This window comes from Molothrus ater, chromosome 27 (assembly GCF_012460135.2).
Source record: "Molothrus ater isolate BHLD 08-10-18 breed brown headed cowbird chromosome 27, BPBGC_Mater_1.1, whole genome shotgun sequence".
NCBI lineage: Eukaryota > Metazoa > Chordata > Aves > Passeriformes > Icteridae > Molothrus > Molothrus ater.
In genome coordinates this window covers 244,120-268,537 of record NC_050504.2, presented here as the reverse complement: position 1 = coordinate 268,537, position 24,418 = coordinate 244,120, and the positions used below count along the sequence as shown (strand labels likewise).

Genomic DNA, 24,418 nt, shown 5'->3' with positions numbered 1-24,418 from the left:
GATCAGTACACTTTCATTACTGAGCATTACCCTGAGTCCTAAAAGTAGGATTCTGAACCTGCCTTTAGGTTCTGGCTGTGGTAACATCTGAGATGCCTCAAGAGGTTGTCTGAGTCTCTTGCACTGGTGCTGAGATGGAGCTGACAGGGAGCTTTCACACAAATTAGTTGTTTCTGTTGTAGGAAGGACTAGGACAAAATGCATATCACCTGGGACAAAACCCACATCACAGAATCACAGACTTATTAGGGCTGAAAGGGACCTTCCAGACCAACCCCTTGTCCCAGGCAGGATCACCTGGAGCAGGTGACACAGGACTTTGTCCACGTGGGTTCGGAATGTCTCCAGAAAGGGAGACTCCACACCCTCCCTAGGCAGCTGTTCCAGGGCTCTGCCAGCCACCATGGAAAGAAGTTCTTCCTAATGTGGAGGTGGAATTTGTGTTTCAGTTTATGGCGATTTCTCCTTTTCCTGGTGCTGGGCACCACCAAAAAGAGTCTGGAACCATCCTCTGGACATCACTCAGGAGCTTTTGAGCGGTGCCAGCCCTTTCTGTGTCAAGAAAGGGAACCCTTCAGGAACAACAAACCATCTGCTGTCCTTAAAACTGGCATTTGCTCACTGGGAAGTGGATTGGAACCTACCTGAGATCAGATCCCTGAGCCCTGAACCTTTTGGTGCTGCCATCTGGGAGTACCAGGAGTACCTGGTACTGTGCCTGCCCTGACTGGAAATGGAAACCAAGGAGGCTGGTGTAGTTTTTATCCCTTTTCCTTTTCCCTGCACGTGGTGGGAAGCAGCACACAGCTCCTAAGGTATGGATTAGACATGCCACACCTCCCTAGGGGACAGGGGGAGGCAGGCAGCAGCCTGGCTGTGGGGACGCAGGCAGGGAAGTGATGTTTATTCAGAGCAAGGAACCAAGCTCTGTGTGGGAAGGAAGCTGTGAAGTGTGATGCTTTGGGTGGATGAATCCTAGGCAGACTCTCTTAGAATAGACCAGTTGGAGGTGATGGGAAATGAAGCTATGGATCTGTATTGATATTACCAATATTGGGGACAGGACGTGCCTTGGCTTGTCTGGCCCTGCGGCTGAACCAAATAGTGGCACTGTGGTGTTTCACCCCACAGACACTTTTGGCTGGCTGGATGTGTGGTGTTTTCACCCCAGAGATACTTTTGGCTGCCTGGGTGTGTGGTGTTTCACCCCACAGACACTTTTGCCTGGCTGGGTGTGTGGTGTTTCACCCCACAGACACTTTTGCCTGGCTGGGTGCTGCAGCTGGGCACATGGAGACAAGTCCAGGCCTGCAGGAGCTCTGGTGGTGCTGGGATGGAGCTTCCCCCCATAACAGGGGCTACTCCTCGGGTTTCCCTCTGGCAGAGAAGCTTTAAGGCAAGGTGAAGGAAAAGGAGTCGGTTCTGATGGAGGGTTTGGATCCAGAGCTTTATTCTGGCCCTCAGGCCTCTGAATGCAGCAACAGCTCCAACAGAACTCCCTGACCATGTGGCTGCTCACCCTTTTACCCAGGGGAGGGGAGGAGGGAAGGGGTAGGGAGCCACCAAGCAGGTACAGGAGGGGAGGGACAAAGGGACAAAGGACACCTGGATGGCCCAGTGCCCCCCAGGGGTAGAGGGCATCCTTTGAATCTGCCAATCACTCGATGCCCTTCTGGAATGCCAGGACTGACAGACAGTGCTGGGAGGGGTTAGGGTGGAGAAAGGAAGGGTGATTGACACACCTGGGAGGGAATTATCAGGGGAGGAACCCAGGCTTCTGAGGTAAACCATGAAACTACACCGCAACAGATCTGGGTCTGCCCCCTGCTCCCGGAGGGGCTGCCAGGGCGGGGTGTGCATGATGCACATGAGTGGTGGGGCTGGGCCATTTAGCAGGGTCTCCTCTCCTGCTTGGTGCCTCAGCAGGGCCCTTCCCATCACTCCTGTGCTCTGCACTCATCCACACACAGCTACTCCCAGAGCCTCTGGGAGCCCAAGGGTTGTCTGAGCTTCAGCAAACCCAGCTGCTGGGAAGTTTCACACTCCACTGATCTGCTCTGTGGCTGCTTCCATGAGGGAAAGAGAGAACTGTTGGCTTTGTGACCCTATGGCTGCTGGATGAAAGCCCACACTAACTCCTCAGTGGAAGCCACCCATTGCCTTCTTTACTTTTCCATGACTGTAGAACACCTTTGTTGCAGAAGAAGTAGGCTTGTGTTCACTGCACCCAGGACTCCTGTAGATTTCCAAGCAACAGGAAAATCTGCCAGATAAACCAGCAGACCATTTTTTGCAGGAATTTTCTTCCTGGGAAACCCAGCACACTGAACTAAGTGCCAGGTATGGGTACAGAAAAAGTAGGACCTTTTACCCTGGAAAGCAGACTGGCATCATCTTAAAGATGGTCAAAAATTGATGATCCCACTGCAGGAACCCTAACAGCATCATGCAGAGCTGGGTGTCTCTCACCCACATAGCTTTTCCCAGTCCAGAACCAGCCTGCTTCCCTGCACAAAAAAGGCATCAACAGCAGGCCCTCCAGGACTTCTCTGGGTCTGGGACTCACAGCTTGCAGGCTGAGAGAGTTGGGGTAATTCAGGCTGCTCTGGAGAGGCCTTAGAGCCCCTTCCAGTGCCCAGAGGGGCTCCAGGAGTGCTGGAGAGGGACTTTGGACAGGGCTCTGGAGCTACAGAACAAGGGGAAATGGCCTTAAGCTGAAGGAGGGTAGGTTTAGATTGGCTGTTTGGAAGCAATTCTTTAAGAGTGGTGAGGCCTTGGCACAGGTTGCCCAGAGAAGCTGTGGCTGCCCCTGAATCCCTGGAAGTGTCCAAGGCTGGGTTGGGTGGGGCTTGGAGGAAATTAGGATAGTGGAAGAATCTGACCATGTGTCTCTGACCATGGCTGGGATGATTTATAAGATCCCTTCCAACCCAAACCAGTCTATGATAGTGTGATTCTGTGATAGTGTTTTCTCACAAAATTTTATGTTATGGGCTCCTTAGGAAATCTGAAAGAATTGTTCTGAGAAATTTCTTTAATAGCTGACTTGCCTAAATGTAAATGAACTACCAACAGCTGGAATCTCAGAGTTCCATCATGCTCTGTGTTTCACAGACTGCAAGGACCAGTGTTTAATGCACAACATGATATTATCACTCATTTATCTTAATAAAGAAAATTATCCAAAAAAACAGCGGAGAAGAAGGAAGGAGAGGGAGAGGGCTCATGACTGTTGGCAGCAAATTTTAATTTGAGCTTGGCAGATAAGAAGAGTTATTCAAGGAAATCTTGTCCTAAAAAGCCTGCCCTGCACCAACCAAGGTGAGCAGACGGGTGTGGAATTTGCCTCTTCTTCCTCACGCAGAGCTGAGCAGCACACAGGGATAAGAATGGGCAGACAGGGTCCAGCTCAAGGGTTTGGGGCTCAGCACTGCCTGTGGCACTGCTGCTTACTGAAGCACATGAGTAACAGGGCAGAGATGGATGGCCAGCTCTGCTTGTGCAAGTTCCTTTAGCGGGAAAAGAAGATCAGGGATTGTTTTACAGCTGAAAAGTGCTGGTGAGGGGATCTTAGTGAGGGCCTCCCACCTCACATGGAGTCTGTCAATGGCTTGGGTTCCACAAACCAACAAGGGTACTGAAGGATGCAAAAATACTGACATGTATCCCTGTTGCACCTGCTAATCCATCATCTCCTTTCAGTTCCACCTTTCTAGTTCTTGAAGAGTGAAGAATGAGTGGTATTTACCTCTTCTAGGCCTGGGGCCTTTTGTGTGTGGCAGTGTGGAGAAAGATGAAGATCTGGGTGCTGTCCCCAGGCTCTGTGTCCTCACACCCCTGCTCTCAAAGGACCCATCCCCTGGGGCACCTCGCAGTGATCCCTGATATTGCTCCATGCTCTGTGTCCAGGAGGCTGAGCTCCAGGGCCCACTGAAGGCTGGGAGGTCTCCACAGCCACTGAACAGCTCAAGGGAGGGTTTTGGCTCCAGGCACAGCTCAGCCTCAGCTCCTGCTCCCTGGCACCTGTTGCAGATGCTGGGGCCTGGCTCTTACAGCACAGAGTCATTCCCCTCGGGCCAGGTGGGTACAGCACAGGAAGAAGTTTCTCTTCTGCTGCCAGCACTGCCTCTGTGGGTAAAAGAAGCACAGACGTGGGCTGGCATTGCTTTTATGCACTCCCACATATGTCTTCCTGCACAGCAGAATAAGGCTGCAGAATAATGATCAGGCTCTTCTAGGGAGGTCTGAAATACCTCCTGGGCTCTTCTGCCATTTGGAGGAAGCTGTGAATCTGCCCAGCCCCTGTGTGTCCCAACTTGCCTTGTTCCTGAGCCCCTGCATGACAGTGGAGTGACCCAGGGAGGTGGTGAGGACATAGTGTGTGTTTAACCATGAGCATGCTGTCCACTGTTCCAGGTCTCTGCTGTCCAGAGAGGATGAGGGAGCCAAGCCTGCTTCCCAAAGCCTCAGAGCGTCCCTGCTCCCCCCACACACCTGTCTGTGACACAGAGTGCCAGCATCCTTCTGCTCCCTCCACAGAGTCACCCAAGACAGGCAGGGAAGGTCCCAGTCTGGCTCCTGGGGGGAGCAGGGAGGATGTTGGAGCTGTAAATAGAAAGTAATTTCCATTTCAATGCTCCTGCTCCAGAATGGACCTGGGTGTGTGGGTGCAGACCAGCCCCTCTCTGTCCCTCCATACTTTGGGCTGCTTCTCCACAGAATTTTCCTGTCATTACATCTGTTCTGTGTCACCTCCCTATCTGCCCACCACTGTCTCTATTGCTTTCTTCTCCCAAACTGCCTCTAAATGAGGCTTGGGTTTCTCCTGCAGGGTTTTAAGGAGGCAGCAAGCACAGCCCAGCACACCAGTCCAAGGCAGAGCTGCTCACCCTTCACTTGTGGTCTCTGCTCCTCAGGGCTGGGAACCTGAAAGCTGCTGTGCTGAGCCCTTTGGGGCTCCCTAAGCCCACAGGGGCTCCCAGCCCACAATGGAAATTAGACCAGTTCATAACTGTGTCACTGTGTGAGACTGATTTTTCACCAACCTCTCAGAATTCAGTTTCTCTTATCTTAGTGTCTTAGGGTAGAAACGCAAGATGCGGCTGGGGGTGTGTATTCCATTAACATCTGTTAGATGTGGGGCAGTTATCTTCTGTTAATTAGGCCACCTGTTAAAACCAGGTGGGACAGTTTTCTTTATCTCTTCCACAGCCAATCCTCCCTCCAGGAGATCTCTTCTGTCCATGGCCACTGAGTGTCCCTGCAGGGCTGATCCAATTCCATCATCCCATGGGGAGATGCTCTGCCCAGGGGAGGAGCCAAGCATTCCTACCTGGATCCAATCTGAGCTTTGGGACAGCCCAGCAGCCTTTGCCCAGTGCATTCCCAGAGGAGCAGCTTCTGCTGCCCTGCATTGCCAGAGGGAGCCCAGGCCCATCTCCAGCAGCCCTGGAGCTGCAGAGGAAAACTCCCCCCTTGTGCAGGATCCCTGCTCCAGCAGAGCCACAGCTGGCACTGCAGGAGGGCTGAGCCCCCATGGGATGGGGCTGTGCCACCACCCTGACACACAGGGGACAGGGACTGCTCTCACTCTGGCAGGGTTGTTTTGTTTTACTGCATTTTAATTTTTATTTGGGTTTTTTTCCTAATAAAGAACTGTTATTCCTACTCCCATATCTTTGCCCGAGAGCCTTTTAATTTCAAAATTTGGAGGGAGGGAGTTTACATTTTCCATTTCAAGGGAGGCTCCTGCCTTTCTGAGCAGACACCTGGCTTTTCAAACCAAGACACTTAGGAAAAGTGCCTCAAACACCAGTGATCCCCGCTGCTCAATGCCATGTCCTTGAATTCAGGGATCTGAATTCAGGGATCCTTGAACTCAGGGAGGCTCCATTCATCAGAGGCAGGGATAGACAGGAGAGCCTCTGAGACCATGTGTCTGTCCAGCCCCTCTTGTTTGTCTGCCCACTGCTAAGGCAGAGGACTGTGAGCTCTCCTACTGGAAAAACAGAGGGAGAAGGGGGCGAATTGCCAAGTGCAACATGGCAGAGCAGGGGGCAGATAGAGGCTGTGCCAACAGCGATGTCCATCACTCCTTCTGCACCAGGCAGGCTGAGAAAGGAGCTGGATCCTGGCAGCTGAGATGACGGCAGAAGTGTCTCCTCCTGCCAGGGAACAGAGCCCAAGCGTGGGGCAGCAGCCACCCACATGGGCTGGTGGGTTCATGCCTGTGTCCCTGGGCAGGCTATTTCTGCTTCCTCCAAGGTACAACCCAAGGGACAGCAGTTCACAGTCACCAGCTTCCCTGTGCTCCCTTCTTTTGCTAGGTGTGCTCTTCCTGCTGAATTCTCACTGCATGTCAGGGGTCCAGGGCTCCATGTCTCACTAGTCCAGCCCTCCATAACACTGCCTGTGTTATGGAGGGGAGGATGCTTGTGCCCCAGGAGGGGCACATGATGCTTGTGCCCAGGAGGGGAGGAGAGGTCTCTTGCCTGAAGATCCTGAGTACAAAGGGAGAGGAGAGGCTGCAGCACATCAAGAAGTTTCATGGAATCATGGGACGGTTTGCATAGGAAAGGACCTGAAAAACCATCCATTTCCAGCCCCTGCCATGGGTAGGGTCACCTTCCACTAGACCAGGTTGCTCTAGGCCCTGTCCAACCCAGCCTTATTTCAGAAAGACTTTTATCGAAACTCTGACTTGCTCAGGGTCCTCTCTACAGGCAGGTGGCATTGAGCCCACAGAAGAAGAGCCAGGACTGGTCACCAGCTGGCAGGAGGATCTCCCGGCCAAGCTTTCCTGGCTTATCTGGCTCTTTGGGGCAAAAAAACCCCAGTGGGCCAGCACCACTGCAGGAGGTTTGGAACAGGGCTCACAATGAGTGAGCTCTGCAAGAGCTAACACTCCACTCAAGCAGCAGCCCACTTCTGAGCCCCCTTTGGCATAAATCTTTGTAGGAGAAGCTTTGATGAAGGTCAAAAAGCATCAGAAAGCTGGGGGAGAAATGTGTGTGAGGTGGCCAGCACCTTGCTCCACCTTCTGCTGTCTCCTCAGCTCTGGCATGTGCTGGCAGCACAACCCATCTCCAAACACCGCCTCCAGTGCAGGAGACAGCAGAGGAGGAAACATGGAGGTGACATAAAAAACAGCATTTGCTTTCTTGGCCATCTGTCACAGTGTCACAGCCACCTTCCCAATGCATCCCAGCTCAGCACCAGCTGGGAAAAACAAGGAGTTATTTTGGTTCAGCAGCATCCAGCAGGAGCAGATCCCACAGAGCACAGTTTGGTGTTGCACTGGGACCACTGGCTTCATCAATGGGACACGACACAGGGTGCAGGTGCCCCATGCACCCCAAGCCACTGTGGGCTTCAGTCTGCTGTAGCCACCAGCAGGAGTTTGACTCTGTGATCTTTGTGGGTTCTTCCAACTCAGCTCTAATTCTGTGATTCTGAGATCTTTACTGTTCCATGTCCAGCACCTGCAGCTGCAGGGCCCCTCCTCTGCCTCACCGACCATCGTGGTGGAAAGTTGGTTTGTTTGAAGGTTTGACCATGGTCTGGGTCCTGTGGGCAGGGAGACACTGGGCACTGCCAGAGGAGGATCCCATGTTCTCACTTGTCTCCCCTGTGATGGAACTGGCAACAAGTGGATGCTCTCTGTGAGTCAGGGCAGGGAGCAGATCCAGACAGATGAGGACAAAAAACCCCTCACTATCCAGCCAGATCAGCTCCCTGATCTGCCTCACTGATGGACACAGGCGAGGGGATGGGAGAAGGAAACCCAGTACCCACTATCTGGACCAGTGTAGGATTGTGCTTCACAGAGTCATTCAGGTTGGAAAGGCCCTCTAAGACCAGTGACTCCCACCATTAACCCAGCACTTCCAGATCCAACCCTAAACCATATTCCCAAGTGCCACATCCACATATTCTGTTAATACTTCAAGGACAGGAATTCCACCACTGCCCTGGGCAGCCTGTGCCAGGGCTGGACAACCCTTTTGGTGAAGAAATTTTCCATAATATCCAACCTAAATGTCCCTGGCGCAACTTGAAGTTGTTTCCACTTGTCCTGTTCGTTATTCCCTGGGAGCAGAGCCTGATCCCCACCTGGCTGCACCCTCTTGTCATGGAATTGTGGAGAGACAGAAGGACCCTCTGAGCCTCCTTTTCTCCAGGCTGAGCCCCCCAGCTCCCTCAGCCGCTCCTGTGGCTCCAGACCCTTCCCCTGCTCAGTTCCCTTCCCCAGACACACTCCAGCCCCTCAATGTCTGTATTGTCACAAGGTGCCCAGAACTGACTGCAGCATTCAGCTCGTCTCAGCAATGCTCAGTTCAGAAGGATCACTCCAGGGGATAACTCTGGGATTCCACCTGGCTGAGCCCACAGTCAGTGCAGGGAATGATGCAGCTGAGTGGGTCTTTGCCCCGGGGACTGTGGCACACTCAGAGCCTGGCGGGTTCTGCAGACACAGACTGAGGTGCTGAGGGCCACTTTCACCCCAGCACAGCGCAAAGAGCCCCCTTGGTGAGCCCAGCAGCTCTGCCAGAGCTCCCTGGCCTTTGGGAGATGTTTCCCTCCAGCCCTGCTCTGGGTACTCTTTCTGCACCGCCTTCACATTTTCCTGGTCACAAGGCAGCATCCCCGGAGCAGACACAGCAAGGGCTGGTGGAGTTTTGACACATTTCAGGAGGAGCATTAATAGCACAGAACTGGAGGCTGTTCTGTTGGAGGCCTTTGGCGCCTTTCATAGTCATTTCCCAGGCAATCATTACCCAGCTGAAATTATTCCTCAGGGAACGAGACAGGTAATCTTTTTCTGTTGAGTTTGGAATAACTTGCAGGAGACCCACACAAAACAGTCTATGATAAAAAAGGCTTAGAATTAGTTCCTCTGGGATATTTTTAAATGGAATCATCTCCTTGAAGTTGTCAGGATTCACAGGGAGATTGTCCCAGGGACAAAGGGAGCAAATTTGAAGGAAAATGGGAAAAAAGACATGAGGTTGGGGGAAGAAGAGCATTTTGACATAAACAAAGTGACAAGGGCCAATTCTGTAATAGAAAGTTATTTCCTTGTCATAGTGCAATGAATGGGGACTAAAAGAAGGGAGAAAAAGCCTGAGAAATGGCAACACCATGTGGCAGCTGAACTATGGCAAAGCAAGCCAAGTTTTTTCACGAGAATTTAATGTTTTGTCTCTTTCTGTTTATTTCCCAAGCTCCAAAATAATCCATCAGCAGGAAACCAATGCCACATCCTCCCACCCTCTCTGCATTGTCATCCAAATTCAAAGTGGGAGTGAGATTTCCCAGATCCAATGATCTCAGCAGTGAGCTGAGCTGCAATAATGACAGCTTTGAGTAAGGGAGCAACAGGTCTCATGGAAGGTGCTTTTGGCAAGGCATTTTTGACTTGAAGGTGGCAGATTTGTGCCATGCTGCCTGTGCTTCCCAAAAGTACCTCATCGCACCCAGAAAAGAAGAGTGAGGGAGAAGCTGACAGAATTCAGGGGGCTTCTGCACAAGGACTGTTTGATGGTTTGGGCAAAGGAGACCAGAATTACAAAATCACAAAATCACAGATTGTGCAAGGTTGGAGGGGACCACAGGGGGTTCATCTGCTCCAGGATGTGTAATATGTTTGCACACCCCTGCACTGGGAGGAGAGGTGTGAGAAATGCAAGACAAGATGAGAGACAGGATGAGAGTTTAAAATGAGCCCAGAAAAACAGAAAAATAGCCCAGAAATGCACCTGAATTAGCCCTGGAATGGGGTTCACTAGGAGCAAAGGCAGAGCTCTGCAAACCTGCCATGGTTATCAGCTCCATGAATTGTGGGTGAGGAACAGCGAGCTAGGCACAGGAATGGTCCTGGAGTTTTAATGGATCCAATCTCTAGCAGAACTCTTCTAAAGATATTTCTTGGGGAGTTTGAGAAATACCTTTCACAAAGTTAAAGCCTTTCCCTCCTCTTCCCTACAGCAGGCAGGAAGCCTGAGACATTTAAATTAACTGTGCACATGGCAAATTCCTAAGCAGCCAGAGGTTCCTGTTTCTTGTGCCAGAAGTGATGCCTGGGGGCTGCTTGGTGAACCAGGGAATAACCTGAGCAACATGGAAATGATGTTTATTGTTAGTTTACTATGTTGGGATATTTTCAGGTTCCCTATTCTGGGTCACAGCATTGCTCCCCTTTGTGCGGGATTGCCAGGTTGGCAGCAAGGATGCAGAAAGCTGGGGATGCTCTAAGCTGTTCATGTCATGAGCTTTAGCAGATAAAAGCCCAATCCTAAAAATCCCCTCCTCCAGAAATGTCCACAACTGTGGGTCTCAGCTGGGCATTCCCATCACAATGTGGAGGGCAGTGCTGAGGCTGAGCTTTGGCATCACTGCTCTGCTATTCTTTCATCTCACAACCCCCTCACATGAGGAGGGAGCTACAAAAAGGGCCTTTGGCCCACTGCATCCAGTGGGCAGCTGGGTTTCTTTGGGACTTGATGCCAAGTGTTTTTTGCCTTCTGTCTGTTTATGGGTAATCCAGTAAATACCTGACAGAAAATAACTGGAGGCATTAGTCATCCCAAAGCCCTGAAATAAGGCACCTGCAGGCAGAGCCTGAGCCTTTTGCAGTAACTGTACCTGTGGAAATTCCTATGAAGATGAGATTCTTACTAACTTCTCCATTCCATCTGCCTTTGCTGAGCCAAGGAGAAGGAGCCTGGATTTCAGAGAATCACAGAATCATCCAGGTTAGAAGAGACCTCCAAAGTCACTGAGTCCAACCTGTAACCAATCCCCACCTTGTCACCGAGCCCAGAGCCCTGAGTGTCATGTCCAGGCCTTCCTGGGACACCTCCAGGGAGGGGAACTCTATCACCTCCCAAGGCCTGACCACCCTTTCCATGAAGAAATTCTTCCTAATGTCCTCCTTAAATCTCCCTTGGAGGCCTTTTCCTCTTGTTCTGTTGTTCCCTGGGAGCAGAGCCTGACCCCCACCTGGTGGTACCCTCCTACCATGGAATTGTGCAGAGCCACAAGGGCCCCCCTTTTTCTCCAGGCTGAGCCCCCCCCCCCCCGCCAGCTCCCTCAGCTGCTCCAGCCCCTTCCAAGTTCTGTTCCCTTCCCAGCCCCTCAATGTCTCTCTCACTGTGAGGGGCCCAGAACTGAACACAGAGCTTGAGGTATGACCTCAGCAGTGCCCAGCACAGGGGAACACTCACTGCCCTGGTCCTGCTGCCACACTGTTTTTGATCCAAACAATATTTGTTGCGGGTCATCCAGCCATGCTGGAGAATTCAGCTCCAGAGTAAAGTGCTTTGAAATCAGCACCTCAAACCCATAAAGATGACTGGGCAGAGCCACCTCTACCTCTGTGAATTGTGATCAGTGGAGGGGAGTGCTTTGAAATTGCTTTGCAACCCAAAGGAAAAATCAGATGTCAGGTCTTGACTTGAAAATAGAATTATCTAGGGCTCCCTGCCACAGCAGAGCTGCCTTCTTTCTTTTTCCTTCCCAATCATATGGGAAGCACAAAAACTAGAAACTGGTTTAACCCCAAATCAAAAGAAATATCCCTAGTGATGCAGCTCAGGCAGAAGGAGGTGTGGGGAAAAAAAAAGCCATGACCTATAGGAATGTAAATGTGATCAGTGCTCCCCTTCTGCATCTTTGCCCAGCCCAGGGACCATCATATTTCTGTACAGATTTTTCATCTCCTCATTCCTTGTTTCCCCAGGAACTTTATAAACTAAGTAATGAAATGCAGCCACCTGGCACACAGCACACTGCCAAGAGAGAAGGGAGAAGGGAAACTTGAGCCAAGGATGCAGAGCAAGTCCAGCATTTTTCTAGGCATGATCTTGCAAGCGCTGCAATGAAAATAACATCATGATGTTTTTCCTACCTTTGCATCCTCCCTGAACCATTCCTGGCCACTGGGAATTGCCATCTGTACCAGAGACCAAGCCCTTGCTCCACGAAACTGATGTGGAGTCTCAAAGGGACTTGCTAGAAAAATTGTGTGCACCTGGGCAAAGCAATCTATTTCTCGAAGCTCCTCAGCCAGAAAGTGCTTCATTTTGTCAAATCAACATTTATGGTGGAGACCTTTAGTTTCATTCATGTGAAAGGGAGCTCCAGAAGAGCCAGAGGGCTCAGGTTGTAGCAGGCAGACCAAGAAAAATTAGGGAAAATATTGGAAACTAGGAAAAATTTTTCCATGGAAACAGTTGCCAAGTACTGGAACAGGTTACCCAAGACAGTGGTAGAGTCACCGTGCCTGCAAGTGTTCAGAAAACATGTGGATGAGGTACTTGAGGACATGGTGTAGTGATGAACATGATGGTGGTGCTGGTAGATGGTTGGACTTGGTGATCTTGGGGCTCTCTCCAGCCTGAACAATTCTGTGATTCCATACTAAATCTGTGGGTTGCTACCAGACATCATTGCAAAGACTGCTCTAGAAGTGTCACTGCCACCTCCAATTTGCAGCCTAGTGGTAGGGCAGCTACCACTTGAACCAGAGCTTCTGGAACACCCCCCAGCTGAGCAGAGTGAGCAGCACAGGAAGGAGTGGAGATGAGCAGCTGGTTCAGCAATGATTGCTCACAGCCAGACTTTTGAGATCAGTCAGCTGCCAGCACACTGTGGTCATGACGGGGGCAAGTGGAGATTAAATCTCTTGTCCTTTCCAGCTGTGACCCTCTGGCTTGCTGCAGATGTCCAAGGGTATGTCATGTCACACGGGAGTGTTGGCATGTCCTGCCAGGGGTGTGAGATTTAGTGGCCCATGTGCTCCCTGGTTTGTGAAATGCAGGATGAGGCAGGATGAGCCTTGCTGTGTCCAAGGGTCAGTAACTTCCCTGGCTTCAGCCTGAGGGGTTTGAGGCCTTTAACACCTCTCTGGAGCTGAGGAGCTGGGCCCTGCAGAGCATGGCAGAGCAGTGGGGAGCAGTGCTCTGCTTCCAGGCTGGTCCTCGTAGCAGCTGGCAGAGCACACACCAAGCTGCATGAATGGCTGCTCTGGGAATTCATTGCAACCAATTAGTCTGATTTTCAATTATCTGAGAGAAAGAACTTAGCTTATTAAAGTCTAATTACATTTTGACTAGTTCTTCATCTGTCTTCTCCTATTAAACCTGCATTTGGGGATGCAAGCAGGAGGGGAGCATTCACAGCTGCCTGGAAACCTGTAAGATGGGAATGCTTGTGGGGCTTGCCAAAAAGGAGGACTCTGGATTTAACTCTGCATGTGTGACAGCTTGAGCCATGCCAGAGCAGAGAGTCAGCATCCAGCACCAGTCAGGCAGCTGCCATGGAAAAGGAACAGTGCTCTGGGCTTACTTCATGCACACCTTGTTTTCCTGGAAGATGCACAAGCACCTGAGTCCACCCTCACACCCATGTGTACTATCTTCCAAAATCAACACACACCAAGGCAACAAAACTGGCTCTTTCATGGAGAACCAGAGTTGTCTAACTCTGCAATTCCAGCCCCTTTTCCAGAAAGGCCACTCCAGTTGCCTGATACCACAGGGGTAGATGTTTCTCCTTGTTTATTTTTCTTCTCCTTTTCTTGCTTATTGCCTTGCCCATCATTTCTAGCGTCCCACATGCAATTAGATGGAAGTTGTAACTCATGGTCTCACAGTATTGATCCTTTCAGAAGAAGTGGAGCATCACAGGAAGGCTGTTCTCATCTCCTTTTCCTCTAGAGCCATTCCAAAAACCAGAAGTAGTGGTGTTCTCTGAAAGCACATGTCAGCTGGCACAGCTGGTGCTGCTGAAATTCATAAACAGCCATTGAGCCCACATGGAAGGAAAAAGCAGATCCAACTGTGCATTCTGGTTCTGAGTCCTCTGGTCTCACAGCTCCCTGCTAGGAGAATAAATCCAGCTGCAGAGATGGTGTCTTCAAAGGCTGTCACTGGGGCAGGAGAACCCCATTCCTCTGAGATGACATGTTCAGGCAGGTCTTATTAATTCAAAAAAAAGGGTATCAATTTGATTTAAAAGCTGGTCCCTGATTGCACCACAGCACAGAACACTTTACCATGCTCATTCCCAGCTGAATGCCATGGGCTGACAAAGAGTGACAAAACTGCTGCATTCACCTTGAAGGCACTTGTGACCTACAGCCAAGATTGCCATGCAGACCCATCTCTCAGAAAGACATTTTTGCTTTGTTGTTGATTAACCTGCCTTAAATTATTGCTATGAAAATGTCATCCCCACCAATGAGCTTCTGGCAGGGAAGAGAGCAGCAAAGGCCTCTCTGAAGCAAGACTTGTGTTTCACGTACAACCTGAAATACATGTGAATGAGCAGCATCTTTCAGATTGGAGACAGTCACTTCAGATACATGTCTATGTCTCTGAGTGTTGCCAGTGCCTCCACCACTTCCCAGCACACTGACAGTGACAGTTTCAGGGATATGCCTGAAACCATACTCTTTGCTGGCAATGTTCTGATTTTCTCTTAACCCAAATTTCCATAACCCTGTGCTCGTGGAACAAACAAGTCTGAGAAAATGTCTGTCTCTAAAATCAGAGGAGCACAAATTTTGCCAGATTGATGGGGAAATGCTTGGCTAAGTCATCTTAATGGCAGAACTAGTGTGAAGCCAAAGGTGTTTCCAACAGAAAGCTGGATCAGGCAGTTTTCAAGGCTGTTGAGGTTTAGTTCTTCCCCATGTTCACTCTTTTACAAAGACATATTCTCTGGACTAAAATTAAATGAGGTTTTCAATCCCTCATTCATACTTAAGAACACTAAGTTGGATTCAGGAAGCCAAATAACTGCTTTAAAGGCATCTACACTTGCAAAATCTAATGAGACACTCCCTGTGCACAGACAGCAAAGCCCAGAGCAATGTCCCTGAGTCCTCTGTCATTTTGCCACTGGCCAGGGACTGTTCAGCTCAGGTTGTTGGCATAGGTCTGAACCACACCAGAACCATTCTCACACGTTAACAGTATCATCAGTCAAGTTCCCATGCCCAGAAATGTTCCTGGTGTTCTCCATCTCTCTGGCACAGATGGAGCTGTAAGACCCATTTTATTCCAAGGATGGCTTTAAATGCTCACACCATCCCAAAATTTCTCTGGTTTGGCAAAATCACATTTATTTGGAAGTAAGCAGCTTTCTTTGCCCCAGATTTTTGGTGGGTACCAGGTGCTCTGCAAACCTGAGTAGAGAGCAAGCCCAGTGCCAAGCTGGCAGCTCCAGTCAGGCTCAAGGATGTGGCCAGGGCGGGGCAGGGAGTCTGAGGAATTCCACACCAAAACGTCTTCAGCAGCCTCAGCAGCAAAGCAGCTGGAAGACACAGAAAGAGGGAAACATTTCCCTTTCAAACAGAGAAACTGTCAGGCAAAGTCTCCAACAAGGCAAAGCTGGCTCTCTACTCTGTCATTGTTTGGCCTCAGTCTCCCTTGAGTCCCTGACTCTGATGGCATCAACTTGTCCCTCTCTGGCAGAGCTAAAGGACTACAGGGGCTTCATCTGGAGGCTAATGGCTCTTGCACAATCGATACAAGACACCCATGCTGAGGGTAGTGGATTTATGGAGTGATGTTCCTGAGTAAAGGCACTGCAGATTTCAAGCCATGTCTCTGCCAAGTGAACCCAACATGGACCGCCTCAGCTTCCTCCAGAGAAAACAGGGTCACAAAGCTGCTGCTTTAACCAGGACTGAATTAAAACTCCATATAAGCATCAGCTGGACAGGCCTCATACACTTGCTGGTGGCTGGAGCCACTTTTTGGCTTGGGAGGGAAGGTGGGAGTGCCTTTTTGCCCACAGCTGGGAGGGCAGAAGGGAGACACAGGAAATTTCCATCTTGCTTAATAGACGCCCGTTTGGGGAGCATAGCAGCCTGGAGACCTTGTCAGGGCCCAGGAAACATGTGTTCTCTTCTTAGGTCTGTCATGAGGATTTATAAAAGTGGTCTGTTACCCCTTTCCAGCCCCCAAATGCTTGTCTTGTCTTGGAGACCAGCTTTGGGACATCCATCACTTGGGATGTGGGCAAGCTGTTACCTAGGACCACAGCACCCTGCTGTGGGCCCAGCTAGGACCAGGGATTGTTCATCACTGCTCCCTTGTGTGTCACACCTGCAAAGACAAGAGTGTCCTTCCCTTTAGCCAGCTGGGGACACACCTGGACCTGAGCCGGAGGTGTGGCAAGGAGCCAAGGTGGTGGTAGGCCATCATCCCAGACCATGAGAGGAGTTCAGCCCCTCAACACCTCTAGCATCCAGTTTAAACCTTCAGAGATCCACTCCAGCTATTGCTCAGGCTTTGCAGGGAAACGTGTCTAGAATGTGTCTGGTTCCCTCCATCTATCTACAGAACAAATCCAGGACTGCCAGAAAAGAGACAGGAAACTGCTACTTATCTAATTTGATTTCATTTTACTTCCTTTTTATTTTCTGAGCTCTCAGAAATGTGTTCAGTCTGGATTGAGATTACAACCTGAGTAATGCCTCCCTGCCTAAAAAACACCCAAACTGTTACCATAACAACCTGACTCTGTGCTTTATTACCATGGTGATTCTCAGGAATTATTAAATACTGTGTATGTTTGGTGCAGGTGCTCTGGTGCATCTGATGCCAAGCTCAGGTTGGGATCCTTCTTCCCCCCACAATCTGTCTGTCTGTCTCATCATGTTTAACTCTTCCATTCCCTCAGTCCAGACTGCCAAGGCAGGGGAAAGACGTGGGTGTCATCTGGGACTTTGGTGTTTTCCCCACCACAGGGACATCTGTATGACCATTATTTTCCAGGTGGGTCAAGCCACCTCTATTTCTGCAATTGTACAGCCAGTGATTCCATAATCAGAGGATTTCCCTTTGCAGGCAGTTCAGTAGGGGAAAATGCTATCACTTTCCTTTCTCTGCTGTCTCCCTGCTGCCTGTCTAGAAAGAAAAAAATCCAGCTAGAACAGAATCACAGCAAGTGGGGACCAACCCAGAGACAGGCAGCTGTGCCTGGAGGAGGATGGTGAAGATCCAGAGCAGGTTGCTCTTGGTGGGCAGGAAAACTTGACTGACCACAGAGTCATAGAGTCAAAAAATCATTAAGGTTGGGAAGGACCCCGGGAGACCATGTACTGCCTAAAGTCATGGATGTTTTCAGAGAAGGGATGCAGACTAGATGGATCAGTGACTCAGACCAGTGTAACCAGTCCCATGGGCTTGTGTTCCACTGCTAGGAGGAGATCTTAGATGAAACTTGATGGCTGGTCCTCAGTCTGCCACTGATGTGATGATCCATCTAAGCACATCCCTTCTCTCCCTGTCCCTCCAACAGCATCTCTCAGTCATGCTTGAACAGCTCCTGGCACCCCAGTGGCACTCTGGAAGTTATTGTGCTACAAGTAACAATTGCCAAAAAAAATTAAAAATATAGTCATAAATAACAGTTACAAAAAAACTGTTTGAATTTTCTTGGGAGCTGGTAGGCACTTGTGAGCTTATGCTAAATGAGGAGGTGTTGGATGAAAAACTACAGCTTGTGGGGAGGGGCAGCAGAAGGAGCTGTTAGGGTAGCCCTTCAGTAGCAACCTCATCCTCCAGCTGCAGAACTCATGTCTTGGGGCAGGACAGCTGGGTTTTCAGAATCTGAGATCACAGCTCTTCCTCTGAGATCTGGGGAGCATTGTGGTACCCTCAATGTGGTGCCTTCCCTTAAGCAACCATGACTTCACCTCAAGATGGTCTTTAGACCCATAACCTCTGATCCAAGGGGTTCCTTCATGATGCCAGCCTTCTTTTCCACAAATAATTCCTCCTCAGTGGGCTAATCAGGCTTTTACTGGGAATCGAATTGGATAAGGATGTGTGCAAGTGTTTTAAGCGTCTCAACCCTGCACAAGGAAGGCAGAAGCATATGAGGACGTGCTGTAATATGGCAAAGGTGGATGGTGCCACCAACTGCATCCTCTGAGGACCTCCAGCTGGTGGATGGATTGGCAAGAGGGACCAAATGCCAGCTGAAAGCAGGATGGGATGGGAGTTGAGTGAGTGCATCTGGGTTATCCTGTGACAGCACAGCAGCCTGGAGATGCAGATACACCTTTAGGTTACAAACACAAGTACAGCCCAAGTATTTGCAGAGCTGGGTCATTGCATGCTTTGGGTTTTTCATGTCTTACCCTCATGTCTGACCAGGCTGTGCTCCCGCAATGGGAGTGGTCTGCACTCTAGCAAAGAGACCATGGAATCATGGAATCCCAGAATGGTTTGGGTTGGGAAGGATCTTAAAAGCTCATCTACTTCCAATCCCTGCTGTGGGCAGGGACCCCTTCCACTAGCCCAGGCTGCTCCAAGCCCCAGTGTCCCACCTGGCCTTGGACACTGCCAGGGATCCAGGGGCAGCCCCAGCTGCTCTGGGCACCTTGTGCCAGTTTGCATCCAGGGCATTACTCCAAGCAGTCTGTTCCAGGAGATCAATGGCCACAACACCCCTCGCAGCAGCACCGACTAAAATTCCCTTCCAGGCTGCTGTGTGAGGCCACTTTACATGTGGCAGTAGGAGAGCAGACCCTCTCCACTGAGAAGGTGGCTCAGGTCTGCAGACCTGCAACTGCTCGTAAAAACCAGATGCCTCCATGCTGCCTATCAGCTGTTCCACTGGCACCAAGAGGACATTTCAAAGTTTTGAATCACAAATTCTGCCCCTGCTGCCACGTTGTCACTGTGCTCCTAAGGCTGACACACACAACAGGTCAGTGGCAGCGATCAGAGACAGCACTACACTGGTCCTGCTCTGCATCATGTGGGAACCTTGAGAAGGTACTCAGCAAATAATGATTAATTAAAAAACATTCTCTAATCATGTTTTTCCCTCTGGGAAAGGCAGAGATCTGTTCCTCCAGATTTACATCCAAGTGGCTCAGCTCATCAGCTCCTCCAGTATCCAGGATTGCTTTCCCACTACAGAAGTGAACCCAGCAGGAATATTGTTGGTGTAACAAAACACAAATTATTTCTACCTCACACCCACAGCCAGAGCTGTAATTCCATCACAGAACAAAGGTCAGGAGTCTTCCTCCTCTCACATAATTCAACTTTGACAGGTCATCAGCTAGAGGTTTTAACTCAAAGGCTGAAATCTTGCTTTGCAAGAGGCACTCAGAGCATTTTTATGAGTCTCTGTTTCAGCACTGTGCAGGTATTCAACATGAGCCTGGAATACACAGTTCTTGATTAATTCATTTGCTAGTGGAAAGTGATACTTGCCTGCGAAAAATGATAGTTGTTTCTGCTTTAAAGAAATACCTCTAATTACACTTCACTTCAAGGTGAGATGATTATACCTGGAACTAGGATTGAAATTCCTGAACTACACACACACAGAGAAGTAATAAAGACAGCACAAAATTCTTTTGAAACAGATTGGTTTTTTCCTGAATGTTCACCACTTTTCAAAAATTACAAAACCTCAAAGACTATAACAACGTAGCACTTGGAAAAAGAGGCTGGTGTGTACAAAAACAAGCATGCTTTTGTTTTAAGGGTGGAAAGGGGTTTATATTTATCCGTGTTCTTTTCTTCCTCCACCACAGAGCAAAAGAAGAAAGTACCAGTTTATTTAACAAGATAGGTCAGGAAAATAAGGAACAACATGCTTTCCCTGTTACAAAACTACCAGAAGATGCATGCTCAAGGTCCAAAACACAACAGACTGACATTTTTTAGCATGCAGACTTTGTTTTATGACCCACACTTCCCTTCCCCTGCCCCTCTCAAAGATGAGGTCTGTGCCCTGTATTTTGCTCTCCCATTAGTTTGTTCTTTTGTTTTCTTTTTGTAACGGCTTATTTGCCTTTTTTTTTAGCCCTAAATCCCAGGTAGTGGTATCCAAGGTAACAGCAGTAAGGAGTCCAGATTGCCACACTATGACTGTTTCTGCAAGTTTCATGCAAAACTTAAGCCATTTCTGTGTGCAACACAATGCTGGTCATTTATTGTGCTTCACACAGCTCTGGGGTGGTTTTCTCATTTGCCACCACATTTTGTTGACTGGGAAAAACAGGATTGCTTTCCCATGGACACAGACAGACTAAAAGACCCCTCCCCCACTTCTCACTCCGCCCAGTTGCCCCAAACACATGGGAATGTGCATCTCAACACCAGGTCCATACAGTTCACTTGCCTACAAGAGCCCGGTGGCTTCAGTAAAGTCCCATGATTGCAGCGCCCACATCCTTGGAAGGTCTTCGGTCTTTCACCAGAAAGTTAATCATGCTCTCCGACTTGATAAGCAGGTTGCAGCCCAAAAAGAAGATGCCAAACATCACAGTCAAGGAGAGGACACAGAGGACAGCAATCTGCACCACCCTTGTGATGAAAAGGCTCCTCTCATCGGGTGCCAGGACCAAGGAGCCACCATCAGTTGCCAGCACCGTGCTGGTCCCATTGCAGCAGGCCAGGAGCATCCCCAAGCCCTGAGTCCTGTTGGGGTCAGCTGCCTGCTCCAGGAGAGTCTGGTTGAAAAAGGATCCATTCATGGTCTATGTGTGACTCCAAATCTTCAGGAAAGGTAAAAGGGAAGCTTGTTATGTCCCTGTCCACCCTTCACGAGCCAGAGCTCGGCAGCTCCAAGCAACCTCCTGTCTTTCCTCTCTCAGTGCCCGGGATGGAGAGGGAACTTCCTCAAGGCTGTGAGCAGGTGGGAAGCCGGTCCGTGCAGCCGACAGATGTCTGGATCCCAGATCTCTCCTGGCAGAGCATTAGCACGAGCCCACAGACAAGCAAAAGGAGAGACAAAGAAAAGGAGAAAGGGATCTGGGGGAGAGGATGGCAGCCGGGGACCACCCCATGCCCCCTGCCCTCCCAACCTGCCCCCAAACAGTGAAGCAGTGCTGCCAGATCCCGAGGTTTCTCCCGCTGGAAGGAGAGCTGGTGTCTGCCGGCTGGGAGCTCCACAAATGCAAGTTACAAGCTAAAGTCTTCACCGTGCTCAAAGAAAAAACAGCAACTCCACCCCCTCCCAGCCTCCCCCAGGCCCGCCTTCCTCCCCCTCCATGTTCACCCTGCTGCCCACCCCTTTCCCATGCTGCACACCCCATCTCTGCCCTGCCACCCCCACCCCTGTGCCACCCCCAGGTGGGGCCTGACCCACCCCTAAGGTCCTGCAGGGTGGTACCTAGCTCATCCCTCCCTCCAGCCCTCCCACCTGCTCCCAAAAGCATCCTGCATGGTGAATGTTCATCCGGACTGCTGGCAGGTCCCTGTTCCCCCGAAGGCTCCTGTAAGCCTCAGGTCAGCACTGCTGTCACCGATCTCCTCTTGCTGCTCTGTGCCACCCACTCCTTCTCCGAGCAGTGTGGTCCTACCCAGCCAGTCCACCCCCAGCTCTGCTTGGTGATGCCTGTCCTGTGCCTCCAGAGAAGAGCTGGATACAGCCCCTCTCTGCATCCTGTTCGTCTGGCTGGGGGCTTCTTCCTCCGGGCACGTGGTCTCCCTTTCCTCCCCTTCTCACTTTAGCTCCTCCAAAGGGAGGGACTGCACCCTGATCTCTGCTCCATCCCCAGCTTTGGGTCCCACAGCAGCGTCACTGCAGCATCCCGGGCCAGAGCATCACAGGCCCCTTAGTCCCACCAAGGCACCAGGGGAAGTTTCACCATCACTCCCCTCTCTGTGTCTGCATAAGCTTCCAAAGTGACACCACGAGTCAGGGTGCCCAGCTTGTCAGGCTTACTCCTGCTCCTGCTCATCCCAGGCCTGTGCCCACAGGAGTGCCATGTCCAAGCTTCTGGCTTTGTCCATTGGCATTTGCCTGGAAATCTGTCTGGATGGCCCAGAGTAGCAGGTCACCCCCCAAAGTACCGTGTGAGGACTTTGCCCTGGTTTATCCATGTACATGCTGGCTTGTTTCCTTTGCCCAGCCTTTAAGGGGATTTAATAAAACAAAAATGAGGATTGATGAGTTGTAGCTCAAGTCAGGAATGTGTGGGTGGCTGAGGGTGGCGGGCAGCTTGGCAGGGACAGTGTCAAGTGATCTTCCTTTTGGGCAGCTGGGATCCCCTGGTCTGCTGCTGTGACTTTAGGGGCTCAGACCTGTTCAGTTCAGGGTTTACTTGTTGCATTTTCTTCCTTGTTCTGAATTTGGCATTTCTCTCTGGGTTGCTGCCCGCTCTGCTAGGGCAGTTGCAGCAGAAGTTATGCAGGAAGGGGGGGAAAACCCTGATCCAAGGAGCATCTGCTTGTGTTTAACCTGGGACAATCCCACGCGAAATCAGAGCATCCCCAGTGCCCCAGCCTGGCACTGGGGATCCTCTCCCTGCATGCTCTCAGACTGAAGGAGTTTCTGCTCCCTCTGGTGGCTCCAGCTCCAACATCTCCTCTCCCAGCACACCCCAGCATGGATTTGGGCAGCACCCATTGCTCTTGGGTCACAGCCTGTGGTGATGGGTCAGCCAGGGCTCCCAAACACTCCCCTGCTGGCTTCTGCCTTCATCCCACCAGGGACCCCAAAATCTGGAGCATCCCACTGCCTATTATGCAGTGCATGGAGGTAACATTGTGGAATCTTGGAATGGTTTCTGTTGGAAAGAACCTTAAGTCATTCTAACACCCTGTCATGGGCAAGGACATCTTCTGCTAGACCTGTCCAAACTGTCCTTGAACACTTCCAGGGATGGGACATTCACATCCCAGCAATGTTTTTAGGACAAACAGCACCTTCTTGCAGTTTGCAAGGAAATTCCACCTAAACATCTTTGACTGAGTTCATTCCATCCTTGTCCTCAGACAAGACCGGCCCAGGAAGGTGAAGGCAGGTCAAATACTTCATTTTGCGACTTTTTCCTTTTTCTTTAGCATTTTTGCACCATGCTGAAAGTATCACAGCCCACACTGGGCAGGGGATTCCAGGACACACAGAGCAACATGTCCTTTGGCAGCAGCACTTGCCAGTTTGGGTAGCCAGGAGCTGGGCAGGATGAGTCCCTGGTGAAGAGGGCCTGGGACATGGATGGCAGGTTGGGTCTGGGGGTGTGCAGAGCCAAACAGGATGCCATAGTCCTCACTAGACAGTTAAGACTAATCCTCCTTTCCATGAAACACTCAGACACAGTAACAGGATGACACAGCGCAGCACATGGGGACAGGCAGCTGTGTGGGCAGAAAGCCCCACATGATGGGAAAGGCCATATAGGCAGCATGTCCAGGCAGGAAAATAAGGAATTTGGATGCCCTAAAGCTGGCTAATGGGGTCTGCACTGAGATATGGCTCCAGGATCTGAAGCAGGGCAAGACTAGAGATGCCCAAAAACAGGTTTGGGGTTTGTAGTGATGTCTCAGCCAAGGTACAGCCCTATTTGATACTGTATGAGGGTTGATGGGCTTCTCCTAGTGCCCTTTGCCAAATCTTCATTAACAAGCCCTAGGAAGGGAGTTGGATCCCAGGTGGACAATGATCCCCACAGAGGAGAACAGCAGGATCCTCAAGATTGGTGGGGCAGTGTGGAGAAGCAAAGAGGCACCAAAACTTCTTTTAAAGCCAAGGAAAGTCCCCAGGTCCTGAGGAAGAGTCTGTATTCTACCTCATTTTCACAAAAACTGTTACCTCTTGTGGACAGCTGCCAGGTCTGGGACAAGTGCTGTTATCCATCTCCCAGCATGAGGCTGTGGCTCTTGTACAGCTCTGAGCATCTGTAGCCTCCAGCATCTCCAGGATGTGGCTGCAGCTCTTGGCACCCACAAAAACTTGTATTCCACAGCTTGGTATTTCTGTGTGCTGGGTTGTCTTGACCCAAGGCTGTGTCATTATTGTCCCCAACCCCTGTCACCTGGTGGGAGAGAGCATCCCAGCCCTTCTCTCCCTTTTGCTCCCAACGTGTATTCCAAGTGCCTCAGTTTCCCCAGCTCTGACTACGACCCTGGTATTGCAGGGGAACAAGATGTTTATAAAACACCTTTGAGAGACACCCACAGGCAGTTCTGATGTTTCAGTGGGTGCAGTCCCTGTGCAGATCCCAATCCCTGGATTTGTTCAGCACAGAATCAATTCCTGAGGACACAAAAGGAAAAAACAGTACAAGCAAGAAGAAAATCAGGTCCAAATTATGTGACCCCAAGCTGAGCTTCCCTCCCTTTGAGACGTCCAGGTTTATATCCAAACTGCTGGTTCCATCAGGTGTGCTTCCTGGCTGGGTCTCCCTCAGCTCCCAGCTCTGCTTTTGCAGGGATATTCCCTCTCTGGTGACCGAGCTGAGAACCCACACTTCCGTATTAGTGTGTATTTGCTCTCTTTCTCCTTAAATCCTTGAACTCCAGCAGCTCAGACGCGGTTTAAAACCAGCTGCCTTTCAAGAGTTAATAAAAGGAAGGAGTGAACAAGATTTTGTAAGGAATTAAAGCGAGGCGGAACAGCCTATGGGAAAGAGCCTGTTACGAGCCCCGGGGCT

General features: G+C 50.4%; 1 protein-coding gene across 1 annotated transcript; it reads right to left on the bottom strand.

Annotated features, from left to right (window-relative positions):
- Positions 1 to 19,385: 19,385 nt before the first annotated feature.
- Positions 19,386 to 20,974, bottom strand: RPRML (reprimo like). Its single transcript, XM_036399134.1, has one exon. It carries the CDS (start codon positions 20,513 to 20,515, stop codon positions 20,180 to 20,182), a length of 336 nt encoding a protein of 111 aa, XP_036255027.1. The 5' UTR covers positions 20,516 to 20,974; the 3' UTR covers positions 19,386 to 20,179.
- Positions 20,975 to 24,418: the final 3,444 nt, after the last annotated feature.